Source organism: Thermobia domestica, chromosome 7, assembly GCF_964235325.1.
Source record: "Thermobia domestica chromosome 7, izTheDome1.hap1.1, whole genome shotgun sequence".
Lineage (NCBI taxonomy): Eukaryota > Metazoa > Arthropoda > Insecta > Zygentoma > Lepismatidae > Thermobia > Thermobia domestica.
The window spans coordinates 293,206,638-293,226,905 of record NC_137460.1 but is presented as its reverse complement, the minus strand read 5'-3'; the positions used below and the strand labels follow the sequence as shown (position 1 = coordinate 293,226,905).

At 34.2% G+C, this 20,268-nt stretch overlaps 1 protein-coding gene across 1 annotated transcript in view; it reads right to left on the bottom strand.

Annotated features, from left to right (window-relative positions):
- The window catches only part of LOC145691051 (uncharacterized), a 38,172-nt gene extending 20,071 nt beyond the window's left edge, over positions 1-18,101 (bottom strand). Inside the window, exons 1-2 of the mRNA XM_081766684.1 lie at positions 17,994-18,101; positions 12,004-12,552 (exon numbers count right to left, since the gene is read on the bottom strand). Coding sequence (XP_081622810.1) covers positions 12,004-12,476 — 473 coding nt within the window. The 5' untranslated portion in view covers positions 12,477-12,552; positions 17,994-18,101. The remainder of the gene's footprint in view (positions 1-12,003; positions 12,553-17,993) is intronic.
- Positions 18,102-20,268: the final 2,167 nt, after the last annotated feature.

Genomic DNA, 20,268 nt, shown 5'->3' with positions numbered 1-20,268 from the left:
TCGCACTTAAACCTACAGTGAAATCTCTGTTACCTTACTTCCTTATTTCAAACTATATTTTCCTTAAACTCACGAACTTATATAAGAAATCTACATTGATGAACTTATATGTTTACTTGTATTACTCAGCAAAGATCAGCTGTCAGAACTGCGCAAGTAAAATCAGCTCTAAAGATTTTACAATAATAGGTTTTGGGGCAACGATTACAAAACTATTCTTCGAAAATTGCTTTGATTTTGTCGCGGTTCATTATTAGTTGAGAGCGTGTTATGTTGTGGTTCATTTTTTATTAACACGAATAATAGCTAATTACAACATATATTGTGAACGAAATAAAGTATCTTGTTTTACTTTCTTTTTCTCACTGTTTATCTCCCTTTATTCCCCACTCTCTTTTCCCAACTTGCCACAGCAAACCACTCTTACTGCGCTCATATCTATCCTCCACCGACTTTGGGAAAGATGGATTTCAATACAAGCACCATTAATAAGTATGAAATGAAAGTTTTAATTAACTCAATGCAAAATGCATGCTAAAAACGGATTTGAAAAGAAAATGAAATTCAACTACGTAACATATGACACTAATAATTGTAATTGTAAATTAAATCACATGCAGATTGCATTAACAACATGAACACTCAGAATCTATTATTCTTCGGTTTACAAAAATTAAATAATATACCATTTTCCGACGTCAGCCTTTCAGAAATTACTATTGACGTATTTAACGGTGGCTATTCCGTTAATATGTTTGTAATACCCAAAACGATATCTGTTCAAGATATGCAACTTGAAGTCCGCCATTGTATCTCCGACCGTACGAACTTGCAGAGGTCCGAAGGTGATCCTATGAAGTTCAGAGTTGCTCCACACCGAAGTATTTATGCTTTCTCGCGCTGCAGTCTTTGGAATCCTCTTCGTTAATACACTAATCAACGAAGTTTCACTTTGAATAATGGCACATATTAAAATATTATTAATATACACAGTTCACTTATTTAATATACAGCCCACCAAAGCCTTGCTAACAGGATGGGTGAGCGAGGGTTTGCGCATCACCTCGCCCGGAATTTTCCGCCCGAATGAATTGTCATCTCAGTCAATCTCAACGTAGTCTTCGCTCTGAAGGGAAATTCCCGATTTTCATTTGTAACGTTGGGCTGAAACCATGGCTAAAATTAACGATGAGTCCCTTCTATGGAATGCACTGCCGAGCGGTTTTCTTTCTTTTTTTTTCATATAGGGAGCTCTTGTGATTCGATTGCAGCAACTAACCCGAACAGATGCAAACGTATATGTGCGTGCTTGCGAGAGAAGTTGTTTTCGGATTTTCTTCATACGAGGTTTGTTTAATAATGCTGAAAGTTTGCCCTGCTTAGACTGAATATTTCTGAACACCTGCTTTTTTAAAAAATGTATGAGGTTGTTAGCCTCACAAAAACCCCGAAGCTGGAGAACTACTACTTCTCGTCTGTCTGCAACTGCTTATTCAGTGTATTCACAGATAATCTATGCATTTAGAGGCCCTCTCCTCGACCCGAAACTTTAGGACGCGCCATGCCATGGTGACAGGAACCCATATTCCATGGGTTTCGCTGCTACACAGATAGAAAAAATCTGCATATATTCGCGAAAGTATGAACGAAGATCGAAAAAAATTAAATATTTGCAGCACAGCTGAATTATAATTGAAGATTTGGTAGCAATTTACAATGTAATTTTAGCAGCAAACGTTACACACTGAAGTGAACAGAATATACGTTCCACTGTTAAACAATATCACACATTTGGTATGATAAGAGACTCATTCAGCCAGTGATTAACCGAACCTGAAGGTTCATAGCCTCAGTAATAACACATTTCTGCTGGATATCACCCTGGTTTAAATCAAGCCACCCTGGATTACTATCACCCATTTTCATACGATCCGGTTGTATGATATACTCTTATCGCATTTTGACTTACAATATCGCCTATATAGATTTGTAACAAGAATTGTACAATATCTTTGCTTAGTATCTACGCAACCGACGTGATCCACATATCTTAGAGATTTCGATTTCTTTTTGTAATAATAAGTTATTACTTCGTGTTATAAAGATCAGCTTTATATATAGCGATGTAAATTTTATTTTCTTCAGCTCACTCTAAGTAACTTAATCAAAACTTTGTGTTCAAAATTCACCAGCCTTCTTTCCTTCATGTTAGCAACCAAGTCTATAATATGATAGCCTGGACTTGTTAAATTGGGACGTAATGAGCTTAATTGAAAGCGACTTGCACCCTAAGTCTCAACCTTATACAGCATTCAATTTTGACGAATTGTGTTACCAATATCAGAATATCTTCGGATACCATTATGGCGGGCAAGCCTTAAAAGCAATAATGTCTCACGTGCTAGGCCCAGACTTACACAGTAAGATCATCAGATATTCACAGATCAGATACACAGTAAGACAATTTTGTCACGAATAGCACTTACGAAGAACATTCGCAGTTATTAGAGCAAATTTTCGCTAAATTTAAGGAACTTAAGATCACGTTTAATATTGATAAAAAGAAATCGGTGCACAGGAAATACTGTTTTCAGGATATATTGTTAGCACATAGGGGATAAAGAAGGATGAAAAAGCTATCAAAGCAGTTAAGGAGTTATCGACGCCCACTAATGTTTAAAGTTTGCGATTTCTATTGGGAATATTTGCTTGGTGCCAGAACTTTCGAACTAATTACGCTCCCCATTACATGAATTGCAGTCTAAAGGGCGGAAATGGGAATGGAATGAACAGTGTGAACAAGCACTTAATAAGATTAGAGGATATTTCCACTAACGTTTTGTTAGTACATCGAGATTTTTCAAACCCCCTTTATATTCAGATGGATGCTTCAACAGTCGGATTGGGCTGTACGCTTTGGCAGGAACAGGTTGAAGAAAAGCTAATTATTCACTATAATAGCCGTATTTTGACCCAAGCGAACGTCGGTACACAATTTCAGAATTGGAATACTTAGCAGTCATTTACACTTTAAAAAATGGAAACATATGTTACTAGACTAGGGCCATCGTAACCTGAGCTCTGACAGATCTAACATCGTGTAAGTTGACGACAGTGTTGCGAACTGTCATAGCAAGAAGAATAAAAGCGACTACATCACAGAACGATAAAGGAATCGAATTACTTTATCCTGATTGAATCAGATTATAAGTTGAAATATTTACAAACTAGATATTTAAAAAAATAATCGTACTTCACTTTACTTCTCAACATTCCAGCACAACGTAGTTCCACTAGGCCTAAAGTTATTGTCACAATAATGAATACTTTTTTTCTTTTCCACTTATTGACACAACTCTGTTCTTCTGACAAATTTGCTACGTAAATAGAAGTGGGGTTACATGGAACAACAACCGGTCCACCTCCCTAATGCCACAGGGAGTAGGTTTTCGTGGAATTGAAAGCGAAGAGGGTAGTGAGTCTGTACGGCTCTTCTCAAGTTCAAGGGCAATGAACTATTATTTGGAATGTCAGGCTGAAATGAGTATAATTTCTAATAATCTTTGTATGAAATTTGTTGACATAAGGAAAAAATGTACCTACATACTCTATATTTACAGAGATTGTTATAATGAGCTTTTCATAAGGACTGATTTAGAAATTGAGTGGTTGGAAAGTAACGAACGTGATCCAACTGTTTGTCTTTTCGTAGAAGACATTTTTTCACCAATATGTGAAGGGGAGGATAGGTTTAGACCCACAAAAACACATTTGGAAACACTAGGTTGTTTCCATGGTAACCGAACAGTGTTGTCACATTTATAGCTACTCATTACTGTGAAAGATTTTGTGTTGTCATGTAGTTTTGATTTTTTGTGCTATCATCTCAGTGCATTGGTGTGAATATTGTGTTGTTATTTTTATTCTTCAGTGGAACATAGTTTGTATTCGTATTATTTACATAGACCTAAAATATAAATTTGGTATGTGTATGTGTGTGTGTGTGTGTTTATGAACACAATGCCTGAAGTGCGTAAGAAGTGCAGAAAGGGGGTGCCCTTGACAAGTCAGGCAGGGAATTTGTTTGAGTTTTACGTCCCACGTTTATGCCGGTTAGGCTAAAGGAGAACGGGAATTTGTGTTTAATCTTAGGGAATATTTGGAGAAAGAACGTAACGACGGTCCTTTATTGCCATTGAATAAAGTGATTGAAGGAGTAGATTCAGCTTTATACGTTAGCCCTAAAACTGTGAAAAGAATCACAAAAGAGAAGTGCCTGAAAGACCTCGCTGAACCGACGGACATTTTATCCACCCTAGGAAAAAAGCGTAAGATTTCCACAGTAAATGGAATTAAATTATCTACAATTGAAAGTCATTCTCTAACGTAAGAAGTTTTCATAAAAAAAAAAAAAAAGATATAACATTATGGGTCTTAGCAGAGTCGTTCTGACGCGTGTTTAGTGTCATACTAACGAGTTGAACTGATTTTGAGTTTAACGTCTCCTTCAACAGCGAGGCTATATGAAACGTGGACCTACTGATTAACGTAGAATCCGAACCACATGAGCTCCCGCCGGGAATACAACCGGGGTCTCCCAAGCCAAAGGCGTACGCTAACCGCTTAGCTACGAAGAAGCGCGATCTCATACTAAAGAGTTCGACTAACATATGTTTCCATGCAGTAGTCAGGCATTTAGTATGACGCTAATCATATGTCAAAACGATTCTGCATAGGGCCCTATGTGTTTAGAAGTAACTGTTGTATTCTTTACGATTTTGTTAACTATCTTAACGCAATACTAATTTCTTTGTTTCTTTTGTCTAATACTTTCGTCAGGCATAATGTTAAATAATATTTTTGTTGTAATACATATATGATTCATTTCCACAAAATGTGCCCCTTCTTATATTTATATTGTTACAGAAGATAAATGTGGCAACCGCGCTTGATTGCACGTGAGAGTTGTCAGAGCTCTTCTTAGCGCGGCCTTACTCTAGGAAGACGCATAATTATTGTCACTGGCCATCATGCTCTTCTCTTCCTTAAACGCGTCAAACCATGGAATAAAAGATTATTAGGCTGGAGCGTGGAATTTAGGAATTTCAACGCGATCAGGGAAAAAATAAATTGAGTGACGCTCTTAATAGGTTGTTTCCATCACATGAACACAGGCTACTTAAAGTACATTCATTCCAGGTCTTACAAGACGAAGTCTTAATATTTCTACTGAACGTTTCGCAGATCTTCAAAGAGAATGTTCAGATTATGTAAATGTCATTCGTGTTTTAGAAGGAACCGTGCACGAAACAAAATTTCGAAATAGTAGATCTTGGAAACAACATTATAAGCTAGACAATAGCATTGTACTCACTGTTTTTTTTTTTTATCATCCTAACAAATGGAAGGTTTGTATACCAGAAGTTTTGGTGAACAACATAGTTACCGCGTACAATACTGATGTAAGACAATCAGGTACTGATCGTACAATACCACTCATCTAAAGCATTTCATTGGAAAGGTTTGAGAAAAAAAAAACTTCATCAGAGATTGTATCACATGTGCTCGTATGCAACCAGACAAACACACACCGGCTAAATTGTTAGATACTATCCTATCTGGAAGACCACAAGATTATATTTGTGTTGATATGTTAGGGGCTTACTCTGTAGGAAAATCGCAAAAGCGCTTCGCCCTTGTCATCATGGACTTGTATGCACGTTACTGTACTGCATTTGCATTGAGAAGTTCAACTGCTAATGCAATTGTTAAATATTTTGAAGAGTATTACTTTCCAATGCTAGGACTACCGAACTTTATTTTATTGGATAATGCGCTACTCTTTCACAGCAAATGGTTTCCCCAGGTTATGAAAAATATAATGTAGTTATCAGATACTGTAAAAGTTACATGCTCCGAGTTCTCTCCTGCAGAGAGTAAATAAAAAGTTAGTGTAAACGTTAAGAATTTTGTGGTCACAATCACGTAGTGAATGGGCTGAAAATTTGACAAGAGATCTACTTTTACACATCTATTCAATTTCACAAAATTTAACTTGGTACCTTTCCCATCAATTAGATGCGATTGACATTTCATTATATTTGTTGCGACCGGAGTGCTAAATCCATAATCAGAACGAGCAAGTAAGCGAAAGAGATAATGAGACACAAGTAAAACAATATTGTGTTCAATTGGAAGAAGTGCCGAAATTGAATCACTTTTTGCATGAAATACGTGAATGGACCAGTGAATGTCTTAAAGTTCTTATGCCCAAATTTTCCAGTGGACTACAATTATGGCATTTAAAAAAATTAATAATAAAGTGGAGGAGCTGAAAGGAAGAGAGAAATTGAGTTAAACTTGTGTAGGCTTTTAGTTAAAATATAAAAGTTTATTATTTATTCAATTGCTCCCCTCGAATTTGGAACCTTAGGAAACTGTTTTTCGGCTTTAGGAAGATACCCAGCATCATCGACCCGCCAGCCAAAGGAACCACTAAAACTTATTAATAACCAGGTATGTTTATTTAAAATGTCATGTCTTTTGAATATCTTTACAGCATTTGGAGATCATGGATTGAAGTTGGGAAACAGAGGAAGGACAGCATTGAAAATTTCAAAAGAGGTAGTCAATTTGGATCGCGAATTCGGAATTTCAAATTGTATTATGCCCCATCACTTTTGAAAAATATGAATATCCCGTTTTCGATACAAACTTTCTGTATCAAATTCTTGTTAGGATGCTTGTGTCTTTCTTGATTTATTTATTTTCAGTTATTTCCAATTTTGAGTCCTGGGATTGTAATAAAGTTTTATTTCTTAATCCCTCTTGGAGTTTCATTTATTTCTCCTTCTATTTTTGTGTAGCTGTATTCATGGAATTATGCAATTAGAGAAATGATACGAAATAAAGATATCCACAAATTTAGTTAGCGAAAACTTATTAAATTAAATTTAAAAGTAAAATCTCAAATGATTAAAATAACGTATTGTTTTCTGGTTAATGAGTCTTTTTTGTTTTTGTGCTGTTAGCGAATAATATGAATGATATATTGAGCATTAAATATAGGTTCTAATTGATAACGAGATACTGTGAATTAAGCATAAATTTCAAACAATAGTGAAAGTACTTAACTATTTTTATTGGGTTTGATAAATTATTTGTCAGTTTGTTTGATATATAATATTCACGATTAAAAGTTAATATGCGTTTGCGGAAACAGTAAAGAGATATTGGTTTTGACTGAGCTTAGCAATAATGACACCATGAATCAAAAAGAGTTGGAAGATATATTGATACTATCCCTTAGGGACATCGTTATCTGTCTCAAAATTACACGATAAATCGGAGTAGCGCCCGATTAGGTCCCAGCTATACAGTATTTTTGGCATGTATAATGCATCTCAAAATTTCGTTTAGGTCTTCATCATATACTAGTTTAAAGAGTATATAAATAAATGAATAAAAGATATGAAAGTAAAATTGACGTTTGAATTTTTATGTAATTGTAATATTTAGTTTGGCTTTAAAGAAAACAGATAAATATTTTTTTTTTTTTGACTTTGAAAATGACTTTTCTACTCTTGTGCCAGGCACATCGAACTGGTTTCAGAAAAAAGAGACACTAGTTCACTATGCCTCAGTACCACAATCCTGCGGCAAACACTACCGTATATGACCATATTGTCGATAATAAGAAGTGCACATGCTAGTTAAAGCCGCACGAATGTGTTGGCCAGTGCCCCATATGTGTATATTTTTTGTAACCCTACTAATTTGGTAGGTACGTGCAGGCTAGACTTAACATTGATGTATAAACAGTTAATATGCTAGATACGAGGCTGTGATATCATTTTCCACCCAAGGGTTTCCTAACATCATTTCATAGTATTCCCTCTTTTTAACGTCTCCTAGAGGTCTCGATGTTTACAGCCTAAATGGGTTTAGGAAAATTTACACGGACGTGTCATAATTGAAATGTATAACTATTCAACTTCAGAGTTAAATGGAATTAATGTACAAGAAGTTCATTTTGAATCGTCAGGAGAATGTGGCCGATCCCGCATACTTCAGGCAAAAGATAGTAAATCTGCGTTCGTTGATATTAAAGACCAATCCATTAATCTATATTTTATATGAATGAATTGCATCTATGTTGCTAACTTATAACTCGCAGGTCTGCGCAACGTTCGCTTAACCAATTTTTAAACTCATTTATATGTTAAAATGTTTAATGAACTAGTAGTTATAAGATACAAGTATAAATAAAGTGCTGCAATCATTTTTACGTATATTGATATGGTATACATGAATGTTATATAGATTTGCTTTGGATATATATAGATTTTATTTAGTTATTGAAATTTCATTACTTTTTGCACTAAATTTTCGTATTTAGTAATGAAAGATAATTAATATAAAAAGTTTATTAGTATATCCCAATATATGTATATCGTGTTAGTATATTTCAATGATTTTATTAAATAATATATAGCTGAAGTGACAAAGCTGTTTAAAAAACGTGGATACAATATTAAATAAGAAAGTTAGATAAAATTATATCTCATTATTTTTTTGATTAGTTCGTCTATCGCTCAACGACTCACACATAACGGGGAGACAACCTGTTTTGTTTTGAATTTTTATTCAGGTGAAAAATCCGACTTACTGAATTTTACTTCAGTTTTTTTTTTTTATTTACTTTGAATATAAATGATGTAATAGTCAAGAGACTTGCTACATTACCCATATGCACGAAATGTTCTCAATTAATGGGGAGAGCGCCTATTAGTTTGAAAGAGAAACCATTATTTCAAAACAGCACTTGTCAATAAACTCACACAACAACAAAAATTGAAGAATTTAAAACGGCATAATGAGTTTAAGGATTATGCTTAAAAAAAAAAAAAAAAAAAAAAAAAAAAAAAAAAAAAAAAAACGAGAAATATTTCGATTTTATTGTGTGGCTATAATAATGTACGATTTATGATTAACATCTGACTGTTGAGGTATGAATTATCCAGGCATATGGACACTGATAACGTTCATTGAGTGAACAAAACGATCGTATTTAAAGCACTTTTGGGCTCTGAGAAATTAAGTTTAGTTGAATGGAAATCAAGCAGAAATAGTGACGTAGGGCAACTTTAGAAGCTAAAAGGCTATGGAAGAGCAGCATCTTTATGTAGATTTACTGTAATATGCTCCTGTAAACGTAATGCAAAAGGCCGTAAAGGGCAGCACACGTTTGAGGATGATGGTTACTCCTCGTCACTTCTCGAATACCTAGTCTGTAAATACTAAATGAGTAGAGAATCTTCATTGTAAATGCTTGATATTTCTAAAGGTGGACAGTGTATCCCTCATGTAAATTTCGTCTGCGATTAATGCCTGTGAATATTATTAGCGTGCCATAAGCTCATGATTGTTATTGTGAGTAAAATATTTTGTTGAAGACAATGTTAAAATCTGTTTCATTTAATATTGATATGTACACCAATTTTTGTAAAATACTTTGCACTAATGTAAATGCCAACGTAATATTTCAGTCGATATTGATGATTTAGTGAAAATGCAAATTCACATCCTTATAGCAACTAACAACTCAAAGGGAAAGAAAAAGAAAAATACTTCTGTCATATTGGTTAAGTAATGGAGAGCTCGAAGAAAATAATTTGTGAGTTGACCTGTGATTCTAAATTCATCGGAAATGTTTCAATAAGTAGTACACTTTGTTGTTTGAGCAAGACAAATTCTGAAATTTGAGATTTTGAATAATACCCTATTACTTTATTATTTTTACGTTACTATGATTCTAGAATTCTAATAGTCAATGTGTCATTGATATAATGCTTACTGTAGAAAATGCTGGTTTTAAATGGGGTTTCATTATTATTTTTATGTATGAACATATATATATATATATAATCAAATTTGACATTAGAAAGAATGGTTCTCTTCTAGTATTTGATTATTAATGAAATGATTTTTAGCTTGCGTAAAACCTTTACTTATTGGAGCAAGTCTTGTTGTAAAAAAAAAGTGAATATACACAATATTAGACCACATCATACACCTGTAAGCAATTCCGATTTTACCGTAAAAAAAAAATTATCAGGCAACACTTCCGAAAGCAACACACACATGTATTATTTTTTGCTATTTAAGTATTTTGGGTTTTGCGTTATTTAATATGCTTTTGTTATTCTAAATGCATGAAGTCATGTAACACACTCAATGAAAAAGACTGCAAACCTATTGAGATATATATTTATGGTGATAAAGTAATATTTAGAAAAGGAAAACAAAAAGACCATGAAATGGAGACATAAAGAAGTATAATGAAAAATAAACAAAAGACTTCATTAATGGTAGCATAAAGCTGGCTTCAATGTCATACAGGATGAATAACCTTATGCTTAATCAAACAACAAATGAAATGTGCTTTACAATATAGAGTGTGGTCCAAAATGCCGTTCACCCATGGTGAATTCTCAGTGACTTCGATGCATAAAGGGTGTTTTTTTTTACAATTAAGGTTTGGTGTAAAGACAAGATTTATAGTAATTTACTGTTACGTAGGGAGTTTTATTTAACTGCCGAACTGTCTCACCTATTACAAAGTCAAGCAATAGTTTAAGCTCTATTATGTGTTCAAATTTTCGGATTCTATTAACTCAGTTTCAGGTAAACGAAAAAATACATATTTAACTAAGTATTGCAAGTATTCAAAAGACATTACCAGTTTTGAGGCTTATGAATTGCTTTGATCAAAAAAAGATAAACAGTTTGTGTTAACTTCGAATTTATTAACCAAGCGTCGTATAGAAGATGATAGAATGCTTGGAACAGCTCCCTCACAAGCTTATTCATTTATGTTTGTCTATGTGTTTGTGCACTTGGCTTCGCTCAAAGCATTATATGCAGAAAGACAGGAAATCGCCCACACACACACTGCATTCCTTAGGACTGTACTTTAGATTTGGTCCCGTAGGTATGAACTTTCAGGAAACTGTCTCCGAACGCTTTGCTGGATGGGGATTGGCCGGGAAGGAACATTCATTCGGGTGTGTAATCCCGAGCTGATCAGTACGGCTGTGTTGAAACGTGCTCCCCGCCTTATTATCAAAGAACAGTGGGCTGAGAATAAAGATTAGTAAACTGTGCGGAGTCTATATGTACTTAGGTGTGATAACTCAGTGTGTTGAAACTCGCTCCTCAGCCTATCGCTAGTGTCTTAATGAGTTGAGCATCACGAACAGTGACTTATTCTGAATTTACACGTCTTTCAAATTTTTTATGTGTTCATATATCGAGTAACAGTGTGTTGTTTAAGGTATCTAAGGGAAAATTCGAGAGGACTGAAGGTGAGAACGAATCCCGCATTGACGTAGACAATTGTGGATTATCACTCATAGAAGGACCTACTGGCCCCTGCGACTGCTTGTGACTCAATACCAAGACAACGACGTTCTCAAAGTATATTGACTGTTCAAACATTGATGTAAGTGTCATAAACACACTCATGCAAAAACCACCTACGGATCGTTAATAATATACAAAAGGCAGAGCTCATAACAAAGGAATAATATTAATTCGTGTAAATTAAAAAATAGGAAGTTTTACATATTTCAACGATTAATGTAACTTGCAAGTAATGTAACTGATAAGCACGATTATATGTTACATACTATGTAGTAAAATTTTATTTTCTTCCACACTCATTTGTAGTTTGTTTATATCGAGTTCATACACATACTCGTTTACACATTTAACGGCACTATATCCGTCGATCCCAGCTTCGGTGGAGATTCGGTATAGAATGGTAGAATCGGTTATCGTTGTGGCAAGACTGGGAAATAGAGAGGGATATAAAAAGACAAAAGGAAATACCGGTAAGTAGCATACTCGTGTTATTTAAAAACCAGATCACAACGAAAAAAGCGATTTAAAAGAAATATTTATAAAGACATAACTCTGATGAAATAATACATTTAAACATACCTGAGGGCCTGGGCATTGTATCCTTCTCGATTACTATTTCCTTCAACGTCGTCGTGTCCATTATTATCTATAATAGTGGACAAGGTGTGACTGCTTGACTCTTTCGTGTTGTGTGTAAAATCGGAAGATTTTTTCTTGGTGTTACTGTGAAAACGTTTGGCATTTCTAAGTACTTCACCTGTTGATAAACGCTTGACCAAACATACTGGTTTCGGAGTTAATTTCGAATCTGATATTGTATTCTCCTCATTACTTTCTGAAGTGACATTCTCTCGTTCCGTTTCACTTCTTCGTTCCTTACACTGTACACGTATTGAAAGAGGATCTTCATGATCATTGATGTTACTATTATACAGTTTATAAATGCGTTCTTCAAATGGCTCGTTTTTTGTTTTCACTTCAACTTTAATAGGAACGTCTTCTGCTTTCATTTCAATTTTATTACAAGTAAAGTTAAAATGATCAAAAGCCATCTCCCTAACACAAAGAATTGTTCATATTGGAGATTTGAAACCTTCAGCACATAATGTTAAAGGAAACCAATCAAACCTGAAATCAATAAGAAAAATACTATTAGTTTTAACAAAACTTATGGACAAGCCGGGAGAGGACAACAGTGAACACGATTTCGGATAAATTAGTCAGTATATGGAATAGTTTGGAATTGGATTAGGGATGTAAAATATACTGAAACCATTATTTTAAAGCATCCGAAATTTTGTTTCAACTCATGTAAAAATATAGATACCTAAATACTGAAAATACAGTATCATACCGAAATATGGAAATACAGGTTAATATTCGATTTCTTTCTTTACTATCTGAATTGCTAAAGGACAATCTAATATACTTTTCTTAGAGTTTGCACACAAGTATATTATAGGTCTATTATGTTTTATGTACATTATTATTTTTATTTTTGCTATCCATAGATACATTTTATGAAAGTACAATTCCTCCTTTTTTCTCTTTCCTAATTAAATGAAGCTAAAAATTCTCTACTATCAACGTTGCATGAGGAAAGAAAACGCTAAAAATCAAAATTTCCTCTACTGCGTTACTAGCTTATATTACTGAAATAAAATATGCAAATAAGTGTTACACAAATATTTCACTTAAATGTAGATAACTTTTTCAAAACGTATTAAACACAGATTTACTTGTTCTTTACAGCTTTTTGTCTTTACTCATATACATATAGTAAAATTTATTTTGCAGTCGTTATTGTATGTATTGATTTACAGGACTATCCTTTTTTTCAGTATTTTCGGTTTTCCAGCGTCTAATTGGGACGATTTTTTTTTCTAGTAACTTATGTGGTTTCTTGGTAATATTGAAGTATAGCATCCATTTTAGTACCAATGTTATTCGTAACATGGAAGTACTGGCTAATGTTGGATTCTAGCAACATGAGTTCTTACCGGAAATGAATAGATCTTTCACACAAAATGCTCTCAAGTTAAGCAAAGACCACATGGAGAGCTCTTATACAGTGATATATTGGGTTATATACCCACCCAATATTCTTTTAATCTAGGGGGTCACGTTGGCCCAGTGGCAAAGGATTAATTTCTGGAGCATGGGGTTCGTGGTTCGATCTCAACTCACGAAAAGTGATTTGTGGTGAACAAACACCGTGCTGATGGTTCTTCAGAGTACTTCCGTTTTCTCTCACTTTCTTCATTCTACATCACTAGGTCCTTAAGCCTGGCGGATATATCCGTGGGACGAAACACTTAAAGATTTTTTTTGTGCAGTCCAGCGCATAAGTACACTCATGTCCAAAATGATTGCCGCATATATGTAACTGTCTTCTTGTAAGAATATAATTTGATAATGATTTTGCAGGGTATTTTTAATACTGACACTATATGTATAGTCGGGAAATGTATATTTATGGTAAATTTCACAGGAAAAGAATTATAAATACGAAAATTAGAATGATTAAACCAAAATGTTGCTATGTGGACAAAAAAGTTTTATTTTCGTTTTATTGTTCTTATTTACTGATCTTTTGAGATGAAGTTGGCCACATACATGTCTTTGCCGATTGTGAACATACTAGCATTATAAGAAATACCGGGAGAATTCGTTATCAAATTATATTCCTACAACAACAATTTTATAGACATGCGACAATAATTTTGGACATGAGTGTACCTTAAACTAACGAAAGAACAAACAAATTATAGCCGTAGGTGTATTTTATGTCTTACTGAACTGAACCATTTCATAAAACTATATCCGCTTCCTTGCTGTTTTAGATTTGCGATGTAATTTAGTTTTTCAATATTTATAACAGCAAAATCAATATAACCAAACCTTAACATCGAACAGTCCTATCGGCAATATATGTCAATAAAAAAATAGTAATTTCTTTTCACAATTTAAATTAAAAAGAAAGATAAGCGATCCACGTTACCTTTTTACTTAACCAAACTTCTAAAATGACTTTATTTTACTCAAATAAATAAGTATCAATTTTTAATCCTTTCTTTTACGATTTAATCGGTTACATTTCTTATTTGGATAAAGGAAAGTCATATTTTCCTCCCATAAAAATAAAATGAAATCTTTGAGTTTTACGTCTCACGGTTATGCCGGTTAGGCAAAAGGAGACGGTGATGATGATTATTGAATGAAATGGTGGAATGAAGAAGGTGGGAGGAAACGGGAGAACCCCGAAAAAACCCACGCACACGGTGTTTGTCCACCACAAAGTTCACTTGACGGGAGCTGGGATCGAACCCCATAAAAATAAAGAATAGTATACTATTTTAGTTCTGTTTTATAAATATTGGTTTCAGTCAAACGTTGCTTTGCGTACTTTATGTAACAATTGCCAGATAATCTACTCCTAAACTGCCAAAGGAATTTCCCCTACGACATTGAATGCCACTTCCCAAAGCTACGAAATACTGCTTAAACTTTTTGCAATGGGAATCAACTAGGGTTGCCAGTGCTTTCGCAGTATGCCTTTCAATCTCATTGAGAAATCTTCTGAATTCATCGCTGCAACACTTCATTACTCGAATGCCATGTTAGCACTGAGTGTTAATCACGTATAAATGCGTCTGTTAGGAGTGTATTCTTTTACGTTTGTAATATATCTATAAGAAAGAACAAGAAGAACGTTGCTATATAAATGTGACAGTGTTTTTGTAAAATAAGGCAAAATGTTTGAGTAAATTGCCGAATGTCTTTAAGGGTAAATATTATACAGGAAGTTCATGGGATTCAGATTAATTGAAACAGTAAGGTGTTGAGAATAAATGTGCTAAGATTATTGCGTTCAATAAAAGGAAATTTGAGAAGGTCACAGTTAATTTAGTGAAGAAATAACATGGAGTATATGGTAGCTAGTGGATTTGAAAATACAGTATTTTATGGTTAAATCAGGTGAAAAAGATTACAAGATAATTAAAAATAGTAAAAAAGATAAGCATAACAATTGGCGCAGTCGGTAGTAAAGAACATTACACTTTTAAATTCTAAGAATGGCTACATTTAGCACCTTCGAACGTTTTGACATTTAGGCAGGAATAATACAAATTTACATTGAAAGATTTGAACAAGTGATATTATCAGCAGCCTTACCTGAGGATAGGAAGTAAGCAACATTTTTTGCAGGTTTGGGTGGACACGCTTACGAACAATTGCTAAATTTGTGTACTTCAGATAACACTGCACGAAAGTCATATGAAGAATTAAAAGGACTTAAGTTGCAGGATTATGGTGTTAAAACTAACGAAACAGCTGAAAGGTTCAAGTATCACAAGTTAACTGAACATGAACTTCAGACGGTTGAACAAATTGTGATGGGGTTAGAAAACCAAGCTGCATAATGCAACATTGCTACGTATATAGAAAATGCTTCAAGAGACAAGTTTGTGTTTGGAATGAAAAATAATGTAGCTCGAAGACAGATTTTGAGATCTAGCTCTTTCAATTTTCAACACGTAGTTGATATTGCTACAGCTGTAGAAAACACATCGTATTCAACACTGCGAGTGAACGAAATCAGCTTCAATTTAACATGATGCAACCTAAAGGAATATGAGAAAGGAAAGAAGTAAAAGGCAGATCACCGTACATTACAAGTGCTAGTAACTCTACAAGATCTTGGCATTCTTGAAATTCTAGTAACTCACGAGGTAGTACAAGGCAGAAATTAATTTATTCAATATTGTCAGAATTATCAGACACACAAATTCCGTACTGCCCTAAAAAAAATTGTGTTCGATACATTCTTGACTACTTGAACACCGCTATCAACTCATTTCTTCCGTAAATCATCCTACTTTTTGCTAATTTTGGCCCCCCAATACAGAACAAATACCCAATTTTTAGTGTAAATGGAAATGGAACTTAAAAAATCATATTACTAGTTATATAAAATACAGTCAAATAATATAAAAGTTTTAAATCTCCAAATTCTTTAAAACCTAGAAGTAAATCATAATATATTAAAGTAAACTAATTAGTCATATGGTTCTTATAATTTCCAAGATAAAGTAAAGAAATGGAAATAAATTCCTTCCCGCGAATTTATAGGCAAGGGAAAAAACCCGGGAGTACTACCATTTTTAAATTACTTCCCACCGGGATTATGCCCACTGCCCATCACTACGTAGATACGACTTTCCACTCTCATTTCTATATTTCCACGTAAATACGCATTACAGATAAAATGGAGATATTTCAATTATTTACACCCTACTTTATTACAATATTATTAGAAATTTCGGTTAGTGTTTAACAGAAGGGGTCCAGATATTCTTTCTAAAAAATGCTGTAATTTCGGTAGTTTTTCTTCACATTAAGTTAGTTTAGGTTACCTGAAATTAGATTATATTAGTGTAGGGATCCAACATATTTTTTCGAAAGTGTGATAGAATTTTCGTTGTTTCTTTAATAATAAGGGATAAAGTATACATTAAGCTGCATCAGTTCCCGAAGGAGCAGGACGCTCACACTTTTAGGTATTATTCATTGAGTATGTACGAACTTACAAAGGGGGTAACAAAGCGACTTTTATTTACTTATCGACATATACGAAAATAAAAAAGAACGTACGTGTACTTTATATCTGCATGTGTAGTGCCCTTGTACTTTATCTATGACTATGTGTGTGTGGGGGGGATTTAACGCATATCGCATATCTTGTGCACATGGATCTTCTCACTATTGCTCTACGTAGAAAATTTATGGTATTTCATGTAGAAATGGTAATAGAAGACAGAAGAAACGCAGATCAGGAGATTCTTATGTATACTATTACCATAATATCTTAGTTCAGGTTAGTATAAGTTTAGTTAATTTCGTTTTGGTTCAGAAGAAACGCAGATCAAGAGATTCTTATGTATAGGCCTACTATTACCATAATATCTTAGTTCAGGTTAGTATAAGTTTAGTTAATTTCGTTTAGGTTAGGTTATATTAGGTTCAACTACTAGCATCTTCCATTTCCCTCTTAAATTTTGCATCACTTTTGGACCCCGCTTTCTACACATTTACTGAAATTTCATACGTAAATTTAACAAATCTATTAATCAATCCGTATAGCACACGCAATTGGCATTATTTGTTATTGTTATGGACGAATGAGATGAATCTTTAGAGATGATTATAAGATGCCAAATAGCGTAGATCGTTGTAAATATCGATCGTGAAGAGCAGGTAAAGTTAGGGTGAAAATTAATGAATCGACATTAAAGTGTCCTGAGCCAACTCTGTATCTCTATAGTAAATCTCCAATTTGCGTTGTATATTCTTCCTGTTATTATTATTATTATTATTGAAGCCCATCTTATCACGCAAACTGCATAAGATTTTGGCAAGAGATTACTAAGAATTTATTAACAATTTCGAGTGAATCCCTTGAATTTCATTTATACTTCGTTGGATACTGTCATGTGGCCCGGCGAAAAATATTTGAGAACTATGAGAAGGGTCGTTAAGCGTAAAAAATTTTAGCATGAAATACTAACCTCATTTATAAATACATATTTATAATTTATATACTCTTGAATGAGACGCCTGCGAAAGTACGGGTTCTCTCTCTCTCTCAATCAGCGTTGCCAACTATTTCACGGAATATTATGCTAGTTGTTGCTCAGAATTATGCTATTTACTAGAAAATTATGCTAGGCTTAATATTTTAAAATAATAATAATAATAATAATAATAATAATAATAATAATAATAATAATGATGATGTAAAATTTATTATTATTATTACTATTATTATTATTATTATTAATGTGCAAAATTTATTTTGTAAAGTAAATTGATTTAACGTACTTAAACAAAATAGTTTGCTTACCTAAAAATAAGAACCTTGATTGGAGTCCTCGATATATGACGAAAACTTGCTTAGTCTATAGTCTATACAACACATAACATAGGCATACATATATATACTGTTATACGTTGTTGTGTTGTTTCTGAGGTTGACATTTATAATTGTGTACACTTTCTTTTGTGAAATCGTAATTGAGATCACTCCTCTACTCTCCACCCAGTATTACAGAGTTGATTCTGAGTCCAACTCCCTTTAAGCCTTGGTATTGAAACGTCTTTGGCCTACTGGTTCGAAGATGATGAGAAAGTGCACTAAAAATCTCAATAGTGGGGGAGACTCGTATTTCAATGGTAGAGCTTGTACTGGAAATCGAAACCCAGGTAACATATGAAGACTGTGAGCTGAATCTAGATAGGGAGAGATAGCTTGACTAAATTAAAGAGACCATTCCATTTTACATTTTATTTATAAGAATAAAAAAAATATGAGAGTACAGATGAATTTCACAAATCGGTTACTTGGAATTACAACTTGAAATTCTTACTACATCACGTTTATGGGCACAACCCCTTCGTAACCAAATGGGTGCTAGAAGGTTTTTATGCTAAACCGCGATTTATGGAAAATAGTGAAATTGAAAACCCGTACATCGCAACTTGCATTGGCCCAAAAGGAAAAGTGTTAATTCTCGAAGAGGGAATTTGGTCTCGTGTTGAAAATAAACTTCATATTCGGCACTAAACAATCTCAAGATGCTCATCCCGAGTCGAGGGGGGAACTTAGAAAAAAATAATCACATACCTGATTTTCTGAAGAGCGTCCCTAACAAGAGCGAAGTACACTGGTTGTCGGCAGGCCGCAGAATCTCCCGAGACGGCGAACAGGCCTCGCTTATATAGGCGCTTCGTCCCACGCATTTCTGCCAGTCTGACGTCGCTCGAAGCTACGTCACGAGCCTCGACGAGCTTGGAGAAGTTTCTTCACGCGCATGCTCAATAGTGGCTAAGACGTCTAGTTTTTCTATGATTTGTCCCTATCACGCCGGGGTTGAAATTTCTAATTTACATTTACTTTTACATTTTTATTTCACGCATAGCTCCAAATACATAATGTTTTTTCATGTACTTATTGCTTGCGTGGTATTACCTAAATTTGCATCCGGGACCCGGCGCTGTGATCTGAGTAAATCAAAGCCAGGGTCATACCACTATTACATGCGTGTGGGTTGGTGTCAATGAGGCATCAGGTTGCTAATACAATCAGAGCCTCACTTGACTCCGTTCTCCCTTTCTCTCTTTTCCTTGCTACACACACAATTTGAAAAGCGCGGGCGTCTCGCCCCATAATTTGAGTCCGGCTTAGGACTTCGAGGCATAACTGTGTAACAGTTATCCGCCGACCTCGGTAAAAAAAATAAACAAAAAAAATGTCGAAAGTTATCTTCCTAATAAAATAATACAGAATCGGTTATCCAAGGCAAGTTGCTGGGGTTTAAAGGGTTAATATAGAATGGGCCTTACGTAAGGCGCTAAAAAACTAAAAAAACAAACTTTCCTGAGAATCTGTAGATTAAGAACGAATAACTTGCAAGAGACGGGATTGTAAGATTTCATGCGTTTGACTATACTACGTTTAACTGCTACAACAGTTCCACTAATAAACTAGTAGGTTAAAGAACCATGTTTAGTATTACCATGTTTCGTACAAGTCTATATGGCTTGAAACTTGTAGAATGAAACCTTACAATCATTGTATCCTTCTAGCTTATAATTATCAAAAGGTTTCGTGTGAACTCACAATAGTAGATTTTTTTTAAACCAATTCCTAACCATATTATTAAGCATGACTTTGAACCGATTATGAGTACAACTTCTAGTATCATAAAGAAAATTAAGATTTTGTGAGTTTACTGATTTGCTAAAGACAATTATATTTACTGCACTGAGTACAATTACAGTCAT